We start from the raw sequence: 21538 nt of genomic DNA, 5'->3' as shown, positions 1-21538 counted from the left end.
TTGCATAGCTCCTTCAATAATTTAGGCCACAACAGCCATAGAAAGTATTCCTGTACTGTATCACCTACAAGTCCTAAATCCACATAAGCTACTCTGAGATGATCATAAAAATGGATGTCAACCCATACCAAGTAGCATTTCAGGACACAGAACTAAGAGCAGAGCCGTAAATCACCAAGTATTGTAGAACAAACATGCAGCTTGAATAAAATCAACTTTACTGAATGTATTCAGGCAGCCTGCTTTAATATTAAAAATAAAACTCACTAAGCTAGCACCAAGTAAGCCAGCTAAAGGTGGGAATTCTATACATTCTGAGTGAACTCTATGGTCTTGAGATATTTCTTACTGAACCTGCTGATTGTTGTATATCTACACACAACACCACACATAGGTTGTGTTTACTGCTGAACAATGGAAACCTGACCTGTGCAACTGGTAGTAGTGTCATTTGCTGTCATTTCGTGTCCCACTGTACTGCACGCACATGTATATCTTACCTTTGCTCTTGCGTTCACCTTTGCTTTGTTCTGCAGTAAAAACTCTGCAACGTCAGCATGAGCTGCACGAGCCGCCATGTGCAAAGGGGTCTCCACCTTCTGAAATATCACAACACATGCCGTGCTCAGCTTTGGGTTGGTTGTGCTACAGCAGAGTTATTATGTCACCATACTAGGTGTGTGTTCCAGGGTGTAAACATGTTTGTTCTGTTAAGTTGTTGCTGTATGGTGTACGCTACATATGTCACTAAAAACGGTAATGTATCCTTACACATTGTATAATGGATGTTCATATATCAGTTTTATAAAGGTATTTTGCAGTTGTGATATTGTTTATTATTGTACTTATCTTGTTTAGTAACTGGTAACTATTATTAACTATTAGTTTGGCATTAAGATATTTTTGGACAGTGTCTCTGAAAACCACTAGTGTAGAAATATATGTTTCTGTTCTTGTCATATTGACAATACTATTAATGGTTCCTCACATATAATTTTCAGTGACTCATACAATGCAAATGTAATTGTGAATTTAGCATGTGATAACTGGATTCTCACCACACTGAAGACGTTAGGTGATGCTCCCTTCAGTAACAGAGTTTTAACAATGGGAAGGTGTCCCATGAAGGAGGCAACATGGAGAGGAGTCAGACCAGACTGTTGAAAGAGAAAGAGCCAGATAATACAATCAACATCTACATAGTAGAATGTGCAAGGAAGAGATTAAGCTACAAGAGATGAGTATGCTAAAGAAAGAGAGGCAGAGAAGACTTTGATAAGAGTGCTAGTGACAAAGAAAATGATTAGAGTGCTAGCGAATGAAAACTGAGAATACAAGTATGTGAGAGCTAAAACTGATCAACATGGGAGAGAGGTGGCACAGATCTGAAAGGGGTGAGGAGAGCAGAAACCAATCAGCATGCAAGAAACAGAGGGACAGAAAGCAAACAGATCAAAATACTAGAGGGAGTGAGAGACATGAATAATGTAGGATGCTAGAGAGAGCTGTAAAGAGATCGGCATGCTAAGGGAGGGATTCAACGGAGTGCTAGGGAGTGAAACAGAGAGCCTGTAAATAGGGGAGAGTGTTAGAGAACCGTAACTCGTCCCGATTGGTAGATTGTAAGGGTGTTACAGTATAAGAGAGGGATTACATGTACAAGAGTGCTAGAGAGAGATCAGAGTGGCGCTAGAGATAGATAATAGATTAAATAAATGAGAATTTAGAGAAGGGTTCTCAAGCTCTGCCCCACCGCTCCCTACCCCAAAGAGGTTAATAGCTTAGAACTCTCAGAATTCACAACAAATAGCTAAAAGGCAGGAGAGTTGTAGATCAGAAACATTTAAGGAGCCAAAGTTTGAGATCCCTGATTTAGAGAAATGAATAGTGTGCTAGAGAAAGAGGAGGGCAGATGGCATAAATGAGGTGGCTAAGTAGAGAAATCCGGGGGAAGATTAAAGGTATTAATAATCTCCCAGTTAGAGAAAGAAAGAGATATGACGTATTATTGGAGTGAGATGAGACCAGCAGTATCTGACAGAGTGCAGTAATATATCAGTAAGGAGATCAATGAGAGGAACACACACCAGACATAAAGAACACAGTGAAAAAACGGTGAAACTGATTTATAGAAAATAACCTTTTACTTCCTAAACTATATCAAACTCTCCCTTCCATTAATTTATTTAAAGCAATTTAAAGCACCGTTTTGATGTACCATATACCATTTCAAATCCACAGCCTGACAAAGGATTGGGAGCATTGTAGTCAAACAACCGCTTGAGGACAGTCCTAACATAGAGGGTCTCCAGAATGACCCAAAACAATCTATGTGAAAACTCCTTTACAGCATAATTTCATCCATCCTGTTTCAATGTCTCATGATGCATTTATTTTAGTTTTCCACACTGTTTTCCTATTTATTAAAAGGGTAGTTCCAATAAGAAAACAGTATGTGTTTCCTTAATGGAAAACTGTCATCATTTTATTGAAAATAATACAGTCCACGTATAACAGCCTCTTTGTCTATTTCTTAGTAATGCAAATACATATAAGTTAACACCTCTTTTCTGAGTATTTTGTCTAAACTTTGCTATGTGGATGCAGTCCTCTTTGGTCTGAAGCACTACTTATCTTATAGAAGACCATGATCAATCTGAACTGCTCATATCAGCTCAGAGAACACATTGTGATACCCGCCACAGTGGCAAGTTAAAAAAATGCAATAGCTCTCAATCACCTGCATGGTCTTCTTCAGATAAGTGATGCTTCTGACCAAAGTGAGTAAAGTTAAGCCAGGATCAGAGAATATTGGTAATTACTCATATGTATGAATTACAATATATTAGACACAGTGTCAATAAAACATGTAATCTGTTATTTGAACTAATACAAATGATGTCAGTTTTCAATTAAGGTGTGTGAAATATCTTAATGCATCATTCACCACCCTTTGTTCCTGTGCGTCCAACTTGTCTTGTTGCAAATACTTGTCTGTTAGCCTAGCTATTGTGGAATTTGTTGGCGCTTTATAAATATTAAATATTATAATGATATGTTAACACAGTAGAGAATGGGGAGCATCAAACCATGCCTTGTCACCAAAACAGAAATTCGCTGATAAATTTAATACTAAACATTGCTGCCCAAGTCCTGAGACTTCTCACAGTTAACATACTCCCTTCTCTGTATGTCTTGTTCAGTAAAATCATGTGACTGTGTATTTCTTAATTTCTGGCTTTATTAATGTTTCAGCAGGTCCACATGCATCTTATCACCCTGATGTCCTCTTTTATTACTCAGAAAAAAAATACATTAATGTGCAGTATACAATCTTGTAAGTGATTGGGTTCTAGAGAAGAATCAGTATGTGAGAGCCAGAAAGATATTGGGCAGAGAGAGACCTAGAGTGTGGCTTCCTGACCTCTGTGACAGCATCAATAGAGGCTCCAGACTTCAGGAGAAGCTCCATGACTCGAATGTGGCTCTTCTTACAGGCAATGTGTAGGGGTGTGAAGCCATTCTACATAGATATAAAGAGACAAAGTTAGAAGGTAGGCATAGAAAGACAGAAAGAAATTTGAAAATAGACATGAAAACTAGCAGAAAGAGAGATGCCAATGAAACATTTGAAGAAGACAACAAATAAGGGTCACACAAAGATTGGAGATGATAAACAAGTAGCCAAACACAAGGACAAATAAATGTGATAGGTTTGGATTCTCATTAAGTTTAAAAGTCAGTAACAAGCCTGTAGCATTTTCAGGCAACTGTTTGTGGTTATTTGTTACCCTCACTGGTTCTGCCATTGTGGAATAAGTTTAGAGGTGGACTAAGAAAAAATGACCCATTACACTAAGATGAAATCACAATATATGTAAATCCATAGCTGTGAGACCAGCAACTTTTGGTTACATCTTTGTGTGCTTGTTGCCATTGGCTCTGCCTTTAAAGTCAAAGGACCCTTGGGCAGATTACCCTTTGTTCCTATCTTTAATAAATCACAATTACCAAAATCACACTATCATAAAAAGAAAATCTTGCATTTGTATTTTTAAAGAGGATGCAAGGCGAAGGCCTGTAATCCAAGGGAACATGGCATATAGATCCAGCTCTGCTTCCATTTAGAGGGAGAAACATGCAGAAACCTAGACAGTAGCAAATTGTTTGTCAGAGGCTCTTACCAGGGCCCTGGCATTTGGTTTGGCTCCTTTATCCAGCAAAATTTTGGCCACACGATGGTGACCACAATGAGCGGCCACGTGTAGTGGGGTCAGGTGGTCCAGAGTGATGTCATCAATATGGGCCTGGTACTGCAGCAGCAATCGCACACAGTCTAGGTGATCACCCTGAGAAGCCATGTGAATAGGAGATAGACCATTCTGCAAAGACAGAAGCATACTCTTATAATGTTTACATGATTAACCTATAGCTTTAATTATGTGGATACGTTTTATTCTAAAATTAAAATGAAATGGCTCATCCTTTTAATAGCTTTGCTCTCACACTAGAAAATATTTTTTTATCAGTGAGGGAGCAGAAGAGTACATCTCTACACATTCCTGGGTTTAAAAATGTTAAAAAGGTGCTTCATCTGAGATACAAACGCATCACTTATACACAATACCGAACGCAATATGCGCAGAAAATACAAATCACCCAGAAGAGTGTAGCTTCATCAACCCATAAAAAACCCATAAAAAAAAAAAAAAGCACAGGGCAGGAATTAAAGGAACAAAATCTTAATACCATATTGTGATATTTCTGATGTATATTTTATTTGCTATCATACTTCTGTGTATGAATGGGAGACACCAATTAGTACAAGGCTCCACTTTTAATCAATCTGACTGTGCAGCCAGTGAGCAATACTTATAGGAATCTAAAGTTTTATGATTGTATCTTTTAGCTATTTTGTTGAGACACATGTAAAGTATATTTATTTTTGCTTGCTTCCTTAAGCTGTAGTACCTTGGTTTTGGCCTGAATGGGTGCCCCATGATCCAGCAAAATCTCTGATATCCGCAGGTGTCCATTTCGCACAGCACAGTGTAAAGGGGTCAATTCATCCTGCATGTGGCAATGGACACATTTCTTTTAAATGGGATAATGGATCTGCGAACATTCTGTTAGAAAATTGCCCACAGTAGACAGCACAAGCTCTGCCGACATCAAAACAACACATAGCAGAGCCAGTAACAAACAACAGCATCCCTTACACACTACATTACCTTGGTGCGTGCGTCTATTTTCGCTCCACGATCCAACAGCAGTCGAACCATAATAATATTACCTCGACGAGAGGCGATGTGCAGCGCACTGATACCATTCTACAGAGACAGAACAGGGGTGTGAGACCAGAAAGTGGCTGTGAAAGAGGGAGAAAACCGTGCGAGATAGAGAATGACAGCGAGGTACTGAGAAAGAGTGAAAAAGAAAGAGAGTAGTATGTAAAATGAGACATAGAAAAAGGGTGTAGTGAAACAGGACATGAAAGGAAACTAAGTTAATAAAGAAATAGTGAATTATTTAAAAAGGTACAATTGTGGGCTATACATGGAGCTGTCAGTATGGGTATTCCTCTGGTTTCCATAGTAACTAGTACACTTTTAGAACTTTTGCTCAGAATTACTCTACCTAAATACAAACTACCCTGAATGAGTAAAACAGAGACAGCGAGTCCTGTGGCACATTATACGAAGACTGTGTTTGCAGGGAATGAGAAATCACCTGGGGTGTGAAATTAACATTTGCTCCTCGGTTCAACAAAAGCTGCGCAACATTGAGGTTCTCGTAGTGGGCCGCAATGTGCAGGGGTGTGAATCCTGTCTGTAATACAAGCACACGACAACATGGTAACAACATGACATTCAATAAGAAATAACAGTGCAATGCAGTCACACAATGATATCCACAAAAAGAGACAATCATACCAAAAAAAATACAGGGTGGAGATAGCACACACAGTACCATTTGGACATAGACACATTATATTTAGGACACATTAGATTTAGGGTAATCACAGGCAATACTTCATTCACATAAAAGAAGGCACCTATCCTGACCTTTGATAGAACATCTGCATTGGGGTCATTCTGCAGCAGGACAGCAGCTGTGCGTGTATCATCATTGCGAGCTGCAATATGTAGAGCTGGAAGTCGGACCTTTCCTTTCATTCCATAGCTAATAAGATGAGCTACCACATTCTCGTGGCCCTGCTGGAGTGCCACAGCCAATGGGGTGAAGCCATCCTGTATTGAGGAACATGCGTTAAATATATATATATACCGTCCAAGTATATTCACCAGCTCTTCTTTTGAGGATGAGGTCCACAGGAAGAAACAATCAGATCAATTGTTGGCAAACATTTGTAGAATTTTAAAATCAGATTAATACCTAGAAATAATCTTTTTTTTGTTTGCAAAAGCCAGTAAAGAGGTACACAGATTTCTGTACAAAATAACTAAGCTGTTAGCGGCTAGCAGTATTATTTAGGATGCTTGTCAAGTCTTACATCAGTATGATTATGACTAACAAATAGATAAAAGTACAATGTCAAAGTCAACGTGTATTAGCAAAGATATCATATGAAGTTAGAAACAAAAGTATTGGAATTCAAAGCAGAATACTGAAGACACAGGGGACATGACATTTAAATCAAAGCGAAGTTATAAAGATAGCATGTGGAAACACTAAAGGGAATCGTATAATCCTAGAGTTATAATTAAAATATCTAACAAAAAAATGGGTTAGCAGGCATAAGCACAAAATATACTATGAGGCATACTTGAGATTACCTCTAATGGTATAAGAGCTAAAACATGTTCTAGGACTCTCTATAACGGGCAGGCATGCTACCAGGTTTTGTCAGTACATCCAGGGGTTGTTACTATAACCCAATGTAATGGGACTCGTTATATCTACCTCGGAAGCATGAAGGGCTGAGTCAACCCTGCCGTGCTTCGAACTACAAAAGGAATCCATGTTTAAAATGGAATAAGGCAGAAATGTGATTCTTTGTTAAACCAATTTGCAATGCCCACCCAGAATCCTTTGCAGTAGTAACATCACTGCAAATTTGTGATTTCTGTGAGAAAACCAAGTCTCATGGTTTGACTGGTGTGCAGATTTTTGTTTAACATTGTATTAAAAGACCACTATAGGCACCCAGACCACTTCAGTTTAATGAAGTGGTCTGGGTGCCAGGTCCATCTAGGATTAACCCTTTCTGCTGTAAACATAGCTGTAAACATGCGCATTCAGGCGATGATGGCGAAAAGGAGGAGGAGAGTTCCCCGCGCCGAGGGAGCCCGGCAGGGGAAAGAAGGTAAGGGATTAACCCCTTCCACCCCCTAGAACCTGGCAGGAGGGGACCCAGAAGGTGGGGGGGACCTAGAGATCCTATAGTGGCAGGAAAACGAGTATGTTTTCCTGGCACTATAGTGGTCCTTTAACTATCCGTGCTCCTTTAGAGTATAAAACCACAGGGTTTCTCAGATAGGACCAGTGAATCAAAGTAAGTAAAAGGAATGTGTCAATTCAATCAGTACATTGCCGACTATCAGCTATAGTGAGCCATCTTGTCGAGCCATCATATAACTGAAAAACTTGCTGGTGTGGATTAATACACTCGTTTGACTAACTATTTCGAGTACCATGTCTGTGAAATTCTCTGAAGAAGTGATGCTCTGGACTATATGTCACTGGGTGAGCATGCAAACATTATGTATACTGTTCTCTTCAGTATATTTATAAAATCACACAAGGGACAAAGCAGGTTAGATTTAATGAGAGAAATATAACGAAATGAGGCGAAAAGTTTGAAGGTTAATGAAGGTAAGAAAAGCAAAATATGACTTTACAGAGGAAAGAGAGAAATGATGTACAGAGAGCTTAGGAATTCAGCATCAGAAAATGAATTCCCACAGAGGGATCACAATAAAAGGGAAATCTTCATCAAAAAAGAAACTTAGCTTTGTTTGATTAAACATGCATGAAAGCCTATGGAAATTGGATTCTGTTCTTCTTCTCTGTAGTGGCAAACCATTTATTTTTCCATTAGCTGCTCTAATGCTAATGAGATTTGCCAAATCAGCATAGAGTTCTGCCTTTGAAGCTCCAGAGACTAGGAAGGATTGTAAGGTCTTTTGAGGATTACCACTACTGAATATTTTATATACATTAAAAGGGAACTCCGCGATCCCCAAGCGAAATATACTGTTATGGGTGCACCTAGTAGGAAGAAATAAAATCTGCAATAATAAAGTATCAATGCCCCAGTATGCTGTATCAGTAAATGGAACCTAGAAAAAGCGCATAATTTCAAACAATTTTTGTGGGTTTGATTCAGAGCCAGGTATCTTGAAATGTTGTCCTTTTCTTGTGACTTATACACTTTGAAAGGCTTCTATCCACTGAAACGGTGCTAATATATATTAAGGATATCAAGATCACCCCCCTGGCCACTTGTAATACTCTCTCAGCCTTGCATTACAATTTTAGCTGGTGAATTATATATATCCTGATCATCTACAACAGTGGTTTCACTTGAGTACCCATTGGTAGCCTGTTTCCATTAACTGTACCCCTCATATTAGTGAAATGTCTGTAATTATTTTAGTTGCTGTTATTTGAAATGTATATGTTTCTCTCTGCCCCGTCTTCCCGTCATTGATACACATACAGATGTACAGGCACACAAATAGAAACAATTACACTCATGAAGTTAGACAGACACACACACTGACACATACAGATACACATGCTACATACATACAGATACGGACACACACACAAATTTTAGCCACCCTCCAGTTTACTACATTTTGGGAGCAGGAGGATGGCTTCAGTTGGTTGTGTCGGGTGGGAGTTAGGGGCTTGCTATTCTGGTCCTCCCCTCCTGTGCGGCTGGCTGAGTGAGCTGGGAGGAAGTGACCGGCTGTTACTTCCTCCCAGTTCTCCCTGCGGATAACTAAGTGCACGACTAGGCCCCTTAAAGGGATGTTCATTGGGTGGCCCTAGGTGCATGGGCCACCAGATGGACCTACGGTTCACAGCCTGTGTGATACGCCTGCACTGGCGGCAGAACTGCCACCGCACCCAAATAACACAACAAATGCCTCAAAATACATAAACATTACATTAAAAAAAGGGCTTCACCCTGAGTGTCTTTACTTTGGCATTTACTGGCAACGTGCTACTAAAATGGTTGCCTTATTCTGAGCTAGGCGATGTACAGAGGAGGTCAAAGGGCCTGCATATCAAAGTCATTATACATACTGGAAAAATTCCAATAATATAGTGACACTATGTTTCTCACAATTGACTTACAAGGGGCCACTGGGTACAGGCGAGCTAGTCCTGAGGGTCTGTGGGGCATACCGGTTACATTCTTTTGCCGTTACCAAAATGTGGGCAAAACAGCTTTTTCAGTGTGGCTTCCCTCCTCTCTGCAATTCAGAGTTTAGTGAAAGGGTGGCTAAGCTTTATGACCCAATACCTCCTGTAACTGGACTGGACCCAATACCTCCTGTATTATGACCCAATACCTCCGGTACCCAATTTTAATGGTGTCCAAAAAATATCACATAGCAAATGCAAAGTAAAGAATTGTTTACTTAAGTTTTTCTAGTTCTATAAGATGAGAGAATTATTCAGAGAGGCAGATTTACGCAGTCAAGACATTTATTGACCCTTAACCTGCTGTTTAAATTGTGCACTCAAAATCCTTTAGAAAACAGCATGCAGTGTGTCTACAAGATTGATGTGACACTACTAAATAACACTCTTTGGTGAGCTAGAAGGATTAATATTAATTACATGTTTGATCTATATAAACAAATGGCACAGAAACAAATCTTCCCTTTAACAAGTTCTGCACAGCTTATTTTTTTTTAAAAAAGAAAAGAACATGGGGTCACAAACACATATTTGTATAAAAAGAAAGTATAAGGTCTCAAAATAATATACATAAAGAGTGACATAACCACAGAATGAATTCACCGGAAATAGATACTATGAGGTCACAGGATACAGGAAAAGCGTGATGCCACGGAAGTACAATTATGAGATCACAAGACAGGCCACATAGTATTCTATGTCTATGCAGACCACATATTGCACCAGCAGCAGGAAGAGAACGTGTGGGCACTTACCTCAGTGGCCAGATTCTGATTGGCTCCATTCTCCAACAGGAACTTAACCACAGGAAGATGGTTCTCTTGTGCAGCCATATACAGAGGTGTGAATCCTTTCTGTTGTGATTACAAAACAAGGTTAGAACACATGCTTTATCACTGTAGCAAGGAACAAAAATGTGATATGCAACAGTAAGGTAAGGTGCATGTTTTTGTTTTTTTTATCTACTGAAAAGTGCAGTTGCCAGATCTTGACACAGTTTACATATATAACTGGCAATTCATTTGCTGTAGAGTTCCTCCATGATTAACTGATTACCCTCCCCAGCTTCATTTGTTGTCTATCCTGTTTGCATGTAGAATTGCCCACAAAATATGGTAGTTTTGGCAGCTCTACACTAAAAGTAGATGGTCTTCAGAGCAAGCCTTTCTGTAGCTATTATGGATTAAATAATAATGTGCAAACAATAAAACCGCTGAATGTTCACCAGTGTAAAATAAATCTTAACTGCATATACTTAATGCATTACAATGTGGAAGTGTCACTTTAACAGAAGCAGCATTTAGCAGTCTGTATTCATTTGCAGAGTATCTTGTGCATGGCCACTGTAACGTCTATGCACTGCCTACCCCTTAAACTGGCACTGTTTGCTAATGAGCTTTTCCTAAAGATAGGTTATTTGTGAAATGTTTATAATGGTTACATTTGAATTTCAGTGCAAGATATTTGTAGGGACCCACATGTTTGGCAATGAAGTGGTCTGGGTACAGTGTCCCTATTGCACTTAGTGCTGCAATGTTAAACATTGCAGTTCCAGAGAAACTACAATGTTTACATTGCAGCACTAAGTCAGCCTCTATTGGCTGTCTACCAGACAGTCGCTAGAGGGTGTCCTGGTTTGAAACAGAACCTTTGGTCAGGTATCTGATGCTGGATGTCCTCACACTCTGCACACTCACACTCTGCATGAGGACGTCCAGCTGCAGATATTTCCCGATAGGAAAGCATGTATTCAGTGCTTTCCTATGTGGCGGTCGAATGTGCGTGTAACATTTGCCACGCATGCGCATTAGAGTCCGCTCATCACAGGGTGGAGGAGGAGCTTCGACCTAGTGCAGAGGAATATTGGCACTGGGATAAGGTAAGTTAAATACAGGGTTTTTAAACCCTTTACTTACATGGGAGGGGGAGCAATAGTGCCAGGAATACAGCTTTGTATTCCTGGCACTATAGTATCCCTTTAAAAGTGACAGCGCTGTTTTAACTGTTACCCGCTATGCAACCCGCATGACATAATTTTAGCAAATTATGCAAAACTATGGGATGAAGACAGAAAGGTGCAGGTGGCTTTTTACACTATAATAAATGCAAGAAGTGTATGTTGTTATGGGGCATGGAGTGGCCTCTTTAAATTGGTAGGTTTGAAAATGAAAATCTTAAATGATAATATATTCTATATTAAATAAATCAGTGATTTGTAGTGGTCATGGTGCGTGGAGTCTGTGTATGCAGTGTTTTAGTATGAAACACTGCACATATGAAGTAACCCATCTGCTGGCAGATGTATAACTTCACCTCTTTGGCCATAATTTCTTAGCAAATTCCTTTTGAAAAGTGTTCCGTTCATTGGCAGAGAGTGGCCAGCTGAATCTATGGTGACTGCTTTTCCACTGGAAACCATTGAATTCGCTAAGATCGTCAATTCTGCTTATCTCAGCCAAGGGGGCGGGTGACAGAGCCAAATGCCATGGCGGCCAATCAGCATCTCCTAATAGAGATGCATTGAATCAATGCTCCTCTATGGGGAAGGTTCAGTGTCTCCATGCAGAGCGTGGAGATGCTGAATGTGCAGCACTGACCTTGTAAACACCACTAATGACCATCTGAGTGACTGCTACTGGAAGTGTCCCTAAGGCAGTACTGAAAACCTTGCCTTTTCTCTGAAAAGGCAGTGTTTACACAACAATGCCGGCAGGGACTCGCTATGTTCACCAGAACAACTTCATTAAGCTGTAGTTGTTCTGGTGACTATGGTGTCCCTTTTGAAAGAAATATTGACAAAATCCTACCAGCAACATTGGCACCTTACATCAGGCCACACCATTAAAGGGACACTATAGTCACCCAGACCACATCAGCTCAATGAAGTGGTCTAGGTGCCAGGTCCCTCAGGCTTTAACCCTTCACATGTAAACATAACCGTTTCAGAGAAACTGCTATTTTTACATTTGGGGTTAATCCAGCCTCTAGTGACTGTCTTCTGGACAGCCACTAGAGGCGCATTTGCGACGCTGGAGGCGATTTTTCCCTTCATCGCGCAGAGCATCCATAGAAGAAACTTTGAGAAATGCTTTCCTATGGACACTTTGAATGCGCGCGTGGCACTTGCCATTCGGCTCCAGGGACGTCCGACGTCAGCTCCCCCGTCCGACGGGGAGGATAGGTCACCAGCGCCGAGGGAGCCCGGCGCTGGATTAAGGTAAGTGGCTGAAGGGGTTTTAACCCCTTGAGTGCCACGGGAGGGGGACCCTCAGGGTGGGGGCACCCTCAGGACACTATAGTGTCAGGAAAACCTCTTCGTTTTCCTGACACTATAGTGATCCTTTAAATCTGGAGTTTGATCTCAGGAGGTTGAAGGCAGATAGGAGACTGGGTTTATTATGTTCGGGGAGTATGATTACTGTATGCGTAATCATTTACTGACCTTTGTACAGAACCCCACTGTTGAATATCATCCCATCCTGTCTGCCAACATTGTGCAAGTTGCAACAGAGAAATAATATCCTTTCTAACGACAAGAGGAGACTTCACATTAGTAAAGTTTTAAGTGATTTATCCGTAAGAACATTTTAATTTAATTTAATTCGTTGTTTTAGCATCACCCGCTACTCACAAACATTTTTTTTTCAATGTAAATAGCTGACTTAGAAAAATTTTCCACTTCAACTATTTTGACTTTTAAATGTTAAAAATCACTTTGAATTCTCAGTTTAGTGTATAACCCTGTTAGTTTTCTGTAGAGTTTCCTCTATACACATTTTTTTTTCGTACAAAAAACCAAAAGCACTTTTGAATAATAAGGCATGTAATAGAATACTCAGAGGCTTTTTTTTTTTTTTTTTTTTTTTACCTGTGACTGACTGTTAACGTTGGCCCCATAGTTAACTAGTTCTCTCACCACATCTTCTTGACCAGCCAATGCAGCTATGTGCAAGGCCGTGTTTCCTTTCTGTATGGTCATATAGTAAGAATAAAGGGAGCAGGGTTAACATATACATTGAGTTAGATTCATTATAAGAAAGGGGGGAGATAGGTTACTGGCCATATGAGAGGATAAAGTGACGTGGAACTAAAGGAGGTGACCAAATAGACTAGATAAACAGAGGTAATGCAACACCAAATCTTTCTAGAGATGACGAATTGGGAAAGAAAGGGGGAGCCACAAGAATATGGAACAGATTATATAATACAGTAGAGAAAGTGTAAGCGATTTTTCTAATTTTATTTCCATCCATTTCTCCAAGGATGTTACTTATGGAATTACAGAAGGCAAGACTATTGCCCATGTCACTTCTAAAATGCTGTTTTCCTTACCTTGGTGGTGGTCTCTAGGACGATGTCCTTATGCAGTAGCTCGCTCACCATTTTGAGGTGGCCCTCCTTACTGGATAGGTGTAGAGCGTTCAGCCCATTCTGTGGGAAGGAATGGGTTAATTTTGTGCAAAGAAAGAGAAAAAGGGAATCAGGTGGTGAGATTGGGGGTGAATGGTTGAATCCAAGATGGTTCACAGTTTGGGATCGTAGTGAACGAAAACATAATTGAAAAGGCTGATGTCAAAGATTACATAGGTAAGAGAAATGTCTCCTTAAGACTATTAGAGCTTCACATAGTTGTTTTTGTTGGTAAAACCTAAGGCCTCTACCCAGGTTTGGGTTGCAAGGTTGCTGAAGATGGACGGGAGTTAGTCTATTGCACGTTATGTGCCACAGGTTGTCCAACACCAGTGTAGGATATCAAAGTAAATAGTACAGCATAATTTCACTTAAATTACCCAGTCATGTTGATAATTGTGATAATACCATATGTGGTTTCTGTATTGCCAAGATCTTCCGTTTGTTGAACTGGTTTTGAGATTTATCTCACTGCTGGTTTCGTTTACAGTATGTTGTAGCAGTTATGGTGCTAGTATGCCACAGACACCATCCCTTTATTTTAGTTAAACAGGCACCTGTGTAACGTGCTGTTGTATTTATGGTGTTTAGAGTGTCCCTTTATTTAACATTGATATAAGATAAATTGAGATATAGGTCTATTTACCTGGAAATTCTGAAGAACTGACAAGGGAACTGCTAATTTTAAACCAAATTGTTGAACTGGAAGAAATTCGCAATCTTTCAGCACATACATACTGGTAATATTTAAAATTGCTGTTGAAAAAGTGTCTGATTCCATATTGCAGAACTTCACAATTAGCAACTGGTGATAGCAGCCCCTCAACATTGAAAGGAACACTCTAAGAACCACTACCTATTGTAATGATTATGGTGCCAAGAGTGCCTGGCACCGTCCCAGAGTAATTTATCAAAACATGTTGGAAAGCTAACTGTTGTTTTTTTGTTTTTTTTTTTAATTCACAATGATCTTGGCTATTGGTATTAGCTAATAATGCTTACTGGATGATTGTTAGAAAGATGCAGAGAAATTAGCCATTTGTTGTCAGTTCTCCATAATCCCCATTTTTAGTGAATAAACCCCACAGTAAATACATTTCAGCTTGCATTGAATGCTTTTATATATTATACTGTCAAAGATAATAATGCTGTTTTTAATAAATGTAAAACCAAGAGCCGTATCGGCAAATTAACCAGAATACCCCCAGGGGGCAGAGTTTGACCACTAAATACATTTTTAGAAACCAGACAAATGATTTCGAGACAGAAAAGGCAACAACTGTATAGATCACTGTGAAATATGAGAAAACACTAGTAGCTGGCAGTAATCATTTTTTTTTTTTTTTGTCAATCTTTCTTTTATTGAGGCAGGAGTTCAATGGGGTACAGAATAAAGAAGATGGGATCACGTTAACACAGTAGTACATCTCCCACGAATGGCAGCCTCATTTTATATTAAGCAAGCTTTCCAGAAAATTAATAACACGTATAATAATAGTATTTGTTGCTAATCTATAGGTTTAAAGTACAAGCCATGAATCATTGAGGCATACAGACTTAGGGAATATGCAACACTAGGCTATTGGTTAAGTAGAGTTTAAATGTTAGACAGGCTGAACCGTTGCATCTTGGTTACCTAAAGGCGCATAGTATTGATAATAAAACATAAAAAGTACAATTGAATTGCTATGGCAAGCTGGCAATGTAGTATACATCTATCTGGTAGGCGGCGTTCGTAGATCAGCTAGGGCATGTTGACTAGCCTGTCAATCTAAGAAAAGGTCTGTCTAGTGGCATATGCTAGATCGTTGTTAATCTATGTACTCAAGACAGAAAATATGTCCACAGTGAAGGCTAAGCTTTTCTTCAAGAGTGTTATACATGCTAAACCAGCTAATCGGGTCAATATACTTAGCACTACACATGCTAAGGCTGGCCTGAGGGGACTGGGTGGTCTTTTATTGGGATCTATGTAAGGCTGGCTGATGGTGCCTTCCGTCAATAATACCTGTAGAGGCGTTGTAATTAAGTCAAATAACCCAGACTGCCAGATAGGTGCCGTTAGCAATAAAAAGCATGTAAGTTGAACAATGCAAGTTGTGGCTGGTTATGGGTCTCTAATTAAGATTAACCACAGACTATTGTCAGCCCCGCCATCCAATTAGCTATACCAGTATTAACTGCAGAAAACATTACGGTGCATGTGAAAGAATCCTTATGGGTAAAACCCTCCGGTTCTGACAGTGTGTCTCTCTCGGCTACTTGGAGCAGTCCAAAGCACCTAGCGCAGCAAGCGTCCAAGCATTTATTCAGCCCACCCTACATGGAGGAATCGTACTGTAGTATGCGGGGTCTGCCTCCTTGGGGTATGCGGGGGCTGCCTCCTTGGTCCGTCGCTCTATTACGGTTTGGGCCAGTTTCTCTAGGGTGTATGTTTTGACCTGCCGGGTGCTTGGCCCTCTGAGTCGTGGTTCCCCTGGTGCACCTCTCAGTTCCTTTTCGCTTGAGTGTCCTGTGTCTTCGGCCCGAGGCCTTAGCGGGGGCCCTTGCCACAAGTCCATTGACCCCATCTTCAGGGTCGTGGGCCCAAGGTTTCGCCAGATTCCGGTTGTTCCCCTGGGTGTATGGGTGGCGGTGAGGAGTAACCCTCTGGTGGGCTCCCTGCTCGGAAGAAGAGTGGGGAGAGCTCTTGGGAGCACAAGGGGTCACCCAGCACTCTGTGGCTGTGCTCCGGTGCTTGATTTCCTCTTATGAGTTTGCCTGCAGGCAGAGGATCTCTCCTCCTGCGGCACCATCTTGGGGCCCTGTGCCGTTTAGGAGTAATGCGTTGGCATGCTTAAATTGCTCTTTGCTCCGGCATGTGCTCTGTTTATTCAGCCAAGCCCGGTGCTCCAGCCGTGCCCAGAAGGCATCGAAGATAGCGGTGAGTTTGGCTTCGTAGTCTGGCATGGCTGTGTGGCGTTCAGGTATCTCGCCTGGTGCGCTTACTGTCGCCATTTTAGTTGCGCCACGTGTTCGCCTGTCTCGTTGCTGTGTTGCCCCATGTTGTAGGCTCAACCTGTAGCCGCTTCTCCAGTTGCTTGTTATGGACCGAGATGACCCCCATCGGTATGGGGGGGGAGGGGGGGGGTAGGAGGTGATGCCCCCGAGGTATGCCCGACCAGGTCAGTCAGCGCGGGAAGCGGCCGTCTCCCCGGCGCTCGATCTCCGGTAGGCCTCAGGGTTTCTTGTCGGGTTCCCGGTGTGGTAGAATCTTGAGTTTGGTGTCGGGCTATCTGGTGTGCGACTGTGCTGTGTTTTTTGGGGTTTGCCCCCTCGAGGTACAATAAGTAGCAGGAGCTGAAGTGTAGCACAGCCGCTCAGCCTGAGTGCCAGGCACCGCCCCTCGGCAGTAATCTTTTTGGAGCCAGTTACCCACTCCTAGAATTTGATCAGACTCCGAAAGAGGTAGCAGAAGAAGTGAATATGAGTGAGCTTGGCATCTGTTATTCCTAATAACCCAAAGTGTGAATTGCAAATTTCATGCAGAGATTACAGCTCCTCAGGATAACACCATGTTCCTTTATCAGATGTATTACGCTGTCAGGCTTATTTACTAAAGTGCAAACTCAAAGTGAATTTTAAATTTAAGGCCAAAGTAGTTGAAGTGACAGCAAAGCTAAGTCAGAGAATTGTTCCAGTGGATTTGAAATCCACGTCAAATTCACATTGAATTCTTACTTTAGTGAATAACCCCTTCTGACTCTTATGCTGGCCTAATTTTTTTTTTTTATCGGCTTTTCCGGGGATCTCAGTATAACTAACATTTTCTTAAATGGATCCCATAGTGCAGGGAAAACAACTAAGTTCAATAGGTCCCCATGCAATGCCCGCCCGAATTAGACCTCCCTATAGGAATGCTTTCCTATGGGGATAATCTGAAGCAGGAGATCCTCTCGCAGAGCGTGACCAAAAGTCCGTTTTGGATTCCGGAAGCCCTCAGTGGCTGTTCTCTGGAACTGCAATGTTTTACATTGAAGCACTAAGTGCAATAGGGGCACAGCGCCCAGACCACTTCAATGAGCTGAAGTGGTCTGGGAGCCTACAGTGTCCCTTTAACACACAACTAGCTGCAAACGTTATTGCAGCAAACTCCTTGGTGATTACATTTATGTAAATAGTGATTTGTGCAGGAGGGAGTATGCTGTCCAAAATGTAGACAGAGGACGATGGTTGACTAAAGGATCTAAACAGAAAACAAAGGAACAAAGATGGTTATGAAATCTAGTTGCCCCCCCCATATTAAATCCAGACCTTTTTAGATCACTTCACTTACCCCATATCTTATTTTCTTTTGTGTCTAAAACCTCTATTATAATCATGTTCTGTCACTCTCTTTTGTATTCTAGCACCACTTTTCTGCTTCCCCCCCCCCCCTCCCTCCTTGCCACGGGTAGTCCTATTCTCTCTGTCCCTTTGCTCAATTTTTCATAGCAGTTCACATCTCCATGCCCTTGTAATCATCTAGCCGTGCTCAGTTTTTATCACATGAAATCTGGCCTTGTAGCCGTAAGTAGGGGAGATCTAGTCACGTGTTCGGGAAGATACATGAGATGGAATGGTAACGTCATTGTGACTAGTATTGATTCACTGCTTCGCTTCATTACTAATAGGGATGAGCAGAGATCACTGCAAATAGATATATACAGCACAGGCCTTTGTCTATGTGTATATGTGTGTGGCGAACTGTGTACTATGGGTAAATCATGCAGGCATCATATTAAACCAGAGGTCTAAAGGTGAAGTGGTTTATAAATGTAATTTTCCCATGACACATGCTTTACTCTTGTATCTTTTATATTATATTATTAGGTCAGTGTAAGTGTTAAGGTAGTGTAGGGGTCAGTGGTTATTGTTGGGGTACAGTAGGGGGTTAGTACTATTGTAATGTTGTGGTTGATGTTTAGTGATGATGCTGTGTGTTACGGTAATACAGTGGTTAGTGCGTAGTGTATGGTTTAAGGGGAGCACTATACTGTAATGATAGCAGTGGGACATAATGTCCTAGTGCTTTCCAATATTAGTGGGAGTTATAGTCCCAGGTGGCAGCTTTTTCTGCTGTTGTCATTAAAATAGGGGCAAGTACTACACAGGAGTGTAACTACTTTTAAGTAGGGTGCTCCAATATGTAAAATAATAAAATCCAAAGAGGTGTGTGTGGTTTTTTGTTGTTTTTTTTCATGGAAGTGTGTGTGTGTGTGTGTGTGTATATGTATATGTATGTGTGTGTGTGTGTGTGTGTGTATATGTATGTATGTATGTATGTATATATATATATAAAATTAGGGATCCACAAAGACTTCTATAAATCGGACTGGAGAGTATCCTCTCCAGTCTTATTTATATGTGAGTCTTTGCTACGTTCCACACAGCATAGGATACTTTTGATAATTCCAGGTCGCACCTATCCTTGTGATAAGGAAAAGTGCCTTTTTTTTTTTTAATTAGGGTGAGGCCCTGAGACACCCCTGGAGTGTCTAATTGGTGTACAACAGGTTCGCTTGATCCCGGTTCCTGCATTTAGTGGGTTTGTTTTTTTTCATAACTGTTTCATAGCAGGTCTTAAAATTAGGTAAATACAACTTCACATGAGCAACACATAACATATTACACCGTGTCATGATTTATTTACAAAAATAAAGCCAAAATGGAGAAGTCATATGTGAAAAACTAAGTACATATTATGATGCAGTCACTGGAAGTAATCGTTTTCTGTATGACTATCCGTCTTTCACAGCAGTGTGCAGGAATTTTGTCCCACTCTTCTTTACAATGTTGCTTCACTTAAAGGGACACCACAGTCACCCAGACCACTTCTGCCCATTGGAGTGGTCTGAGTGCCAACTCCCACTACCCTTAGCCCTGCAAGTGTAATTATTGCAGTTTTTTATACACTGCAATAATTACCTTGCAGGGTTAACTCCACCACTAGTGGCTGTCTACTAGACAGCCACTAGAGGGCACTTCCTGCTCTATAGCACAGAAAATCTGTGCCAGAGCGTTGCTGGACGTCCTCACGCTGTGTGAGGACCTCCAGCATCGCTCAATTCCCCATAGGAAAGCATTTTCAATGCTTTCCTGCGGGGAGCTCTAATGCGCATGCGTGCCATTGCCGCGCATGCGCATTAAGTCTCCCTGGCCGTTGGGTGGGATCAGTGTCGTCCATCGGCCAACATAAAGACTGGGAGGAGCGGCGGTGAGAAGAAACCACCGCCGAGGGACATCGGCGGGGTCTCAGGTAAGTGACCTGAAGGGGTTTTCACCCCTTCAGCAACTGGGGATTGGGAGGTGGGAGGGAGAGGGGACCTGCAGTGCCAGGAAAACGGATTGTTTTTCGGGTACTGGAGTTTCCCTTTAATTGAGGGTTGCTGGCATTTGTTTATGCACAGCTCTTCTAAGGTCTGCCACAGCATTTTATTTGGGTTGAAGTCTGGACTTTGACTAGACCTTGATTCTTTTCTGTCATTCTTTTTTTCAGTGATTCTGTTGTACATTTACTAGTATGCTTGGAATCATTGTCCTGTTGCATGACCCAATTTCTGCCAAGCTTTAACTGTCGGACAGATTTTCAAATCTAGCTAGTATCAAGGATGGGACTGATGGAGCTCAATCAACAAATTGTCTAAAGTCTTGTTAAAGGAAAACTCCAAACACCTAAAGCACTTTAACTTTCTGAAGTGCTTTATGTGTGAAGACTTTAATTTTACAAAAAGAGCACATATCAATAGAAATTAACACTTTTTTTATGAATGAGCCTTGCTATACCCCCTTGACTGTCAATTAGCTAACAAGTTCTGTTACTTCCTGGTTTGGATAGCTTACCGGTATTTACACTGAACTCAAGAGGCAGAGACTTCTCATTGAGCTGCATTGAGAAGTCTGTGATTGGACAGCAACAGAAAGTCTGGGCATGGTTAGAAGGTGAGGGCTTGCAAAGATAGCAGAAAAGAAAACTGCAGGTTTTTCAAGCTGGTATAGATATACACCAAGTGAAAAATGCATAATTAAATGCATGCATGTTTTCACTTGGGGTATATCTACTAAACAGTGTTTTTGAAATGTATTTATTTTCTTTTTAATTTGGAAAGTGAAGTTTGCGGTTAAATAAGTTCATATAGATCCTGATCAGTGTTTTGGACCTAGATGTGTATATGACCATGTCAGGGCACTGTGAAATATGGCAGCTTAACTGCATTCCTGTAGGCACTGAATCCATAGCAATTCAAACCAGAGACTGTGGCAATGATTTGGCTTAGAGGCCTCAACTAATGCTCTCAGCCTATCACTGCCTTCAACCCATGGCTCAGCCTTTGCCATATCATCAGGTTGCTGAAGATTGAGAATCCCTACTAAATGATAAGTAAATTCTGTAGTAGTAATGCTACCTTATCTATAATATAGCGGTTTTCAGTGCATCTTTTGACTTACCCTTGATCTATGGGGGTGACAGTCTCAAAGTCATCTTGTCCGACCAAAAACCATGCAGATAATCAAGAGCTAATCTGCTTCCATGCACCCTGATATCATGCATAAATTCTCAGCATATTAAAACATACGCTCTAGGATGGTTCTAGGACCGGGGTAAGCAACCTCTGGCAATCCAGATGTTGTGGACTACATCTCCCATAATGCTCTTACAGACATAATGCTGGAAAGCATCATGAGAGATATAGATCACAACATTTGGAGT

General features: G+C 41.1%; 1 protein-coding gene across 5 annotated transcripts in view; it reads right to left on the bottom strand.

The window, feature by feature from the left end:
* The window catches only part of ANK1 (ankyrin 1), a 201535-nt gene that overhangs the window by 90269 nt on the left and 89728 nt on the right, over nucleotides 1-21538 (bottom strand). For all 5 annotated transcript variants that reach the window (XM_063448445.1, XM_063448446.1, XM_063448447.1 and 2 more), the window contains 11 exons: nucleotides 13732-13830; nucleotides 13268-13366; nucleotides 10155-10253; nucleotides 6066-6251; nucleotides 5731-5829; nucleotides 5232-5330; nucleotides 4972-5070; nucleotides 4185-4382; nucleotides 3425-3523; nucleotides 1059-1157; nucleotides 501-599 (listed from right to left, as the gene is read on the bottom strand). In XM_063448445.1, the coding sequence (XP_063304515.1) occupies nucleotides 501-599; nucleotides 1059-1157; nucleotides 3425-3523; nucleotides 4185-4382; nucleotides 4972-5070; nucleotides 5232-5330; nucleotides 5731-5829; nucleotides 6066-6251; nucleotides 10155-10253; nucleotides 13268-13366; nucleotides 13732-13830 (1275 nt within the window). The remainder of the gene's footprint in view (nucleotides 1-500; nucleotides 600-1058; nucleotides 1158-3424; nucleotides 3524-4184; nucleotides 4383-4971; nucleotides 5071-5231; nucleotides 5331-5730; nucleotides 5830-6065; nucleotides 6252-10154; nucleotides 10254-13267; nucleotides 13367-13731; nucleotides 13831-21538) is intronic.

The sequence above is a fragment of the Pelobates fuscus genome, chromosome 3 (genome assembly GCF_036172605.1).
Source record: "Pelobates fuscus isolate aPelFus1 chromosome 3, aPelFus1.pri, whole genome shotgun sequence".
NCBI classification, from domain to species: domain Eukaryota; kingdom Metazoa; phylum Chordata; class Amphibia; order Anura; family Pelobatidae; genus Pelobates; species Pelobates fuscus.
The sequence above is the reverse complement of the archived record's forward strand: the minus strand, read 5'-3'. Positions and strand labels throughout refer to the sequence as shown.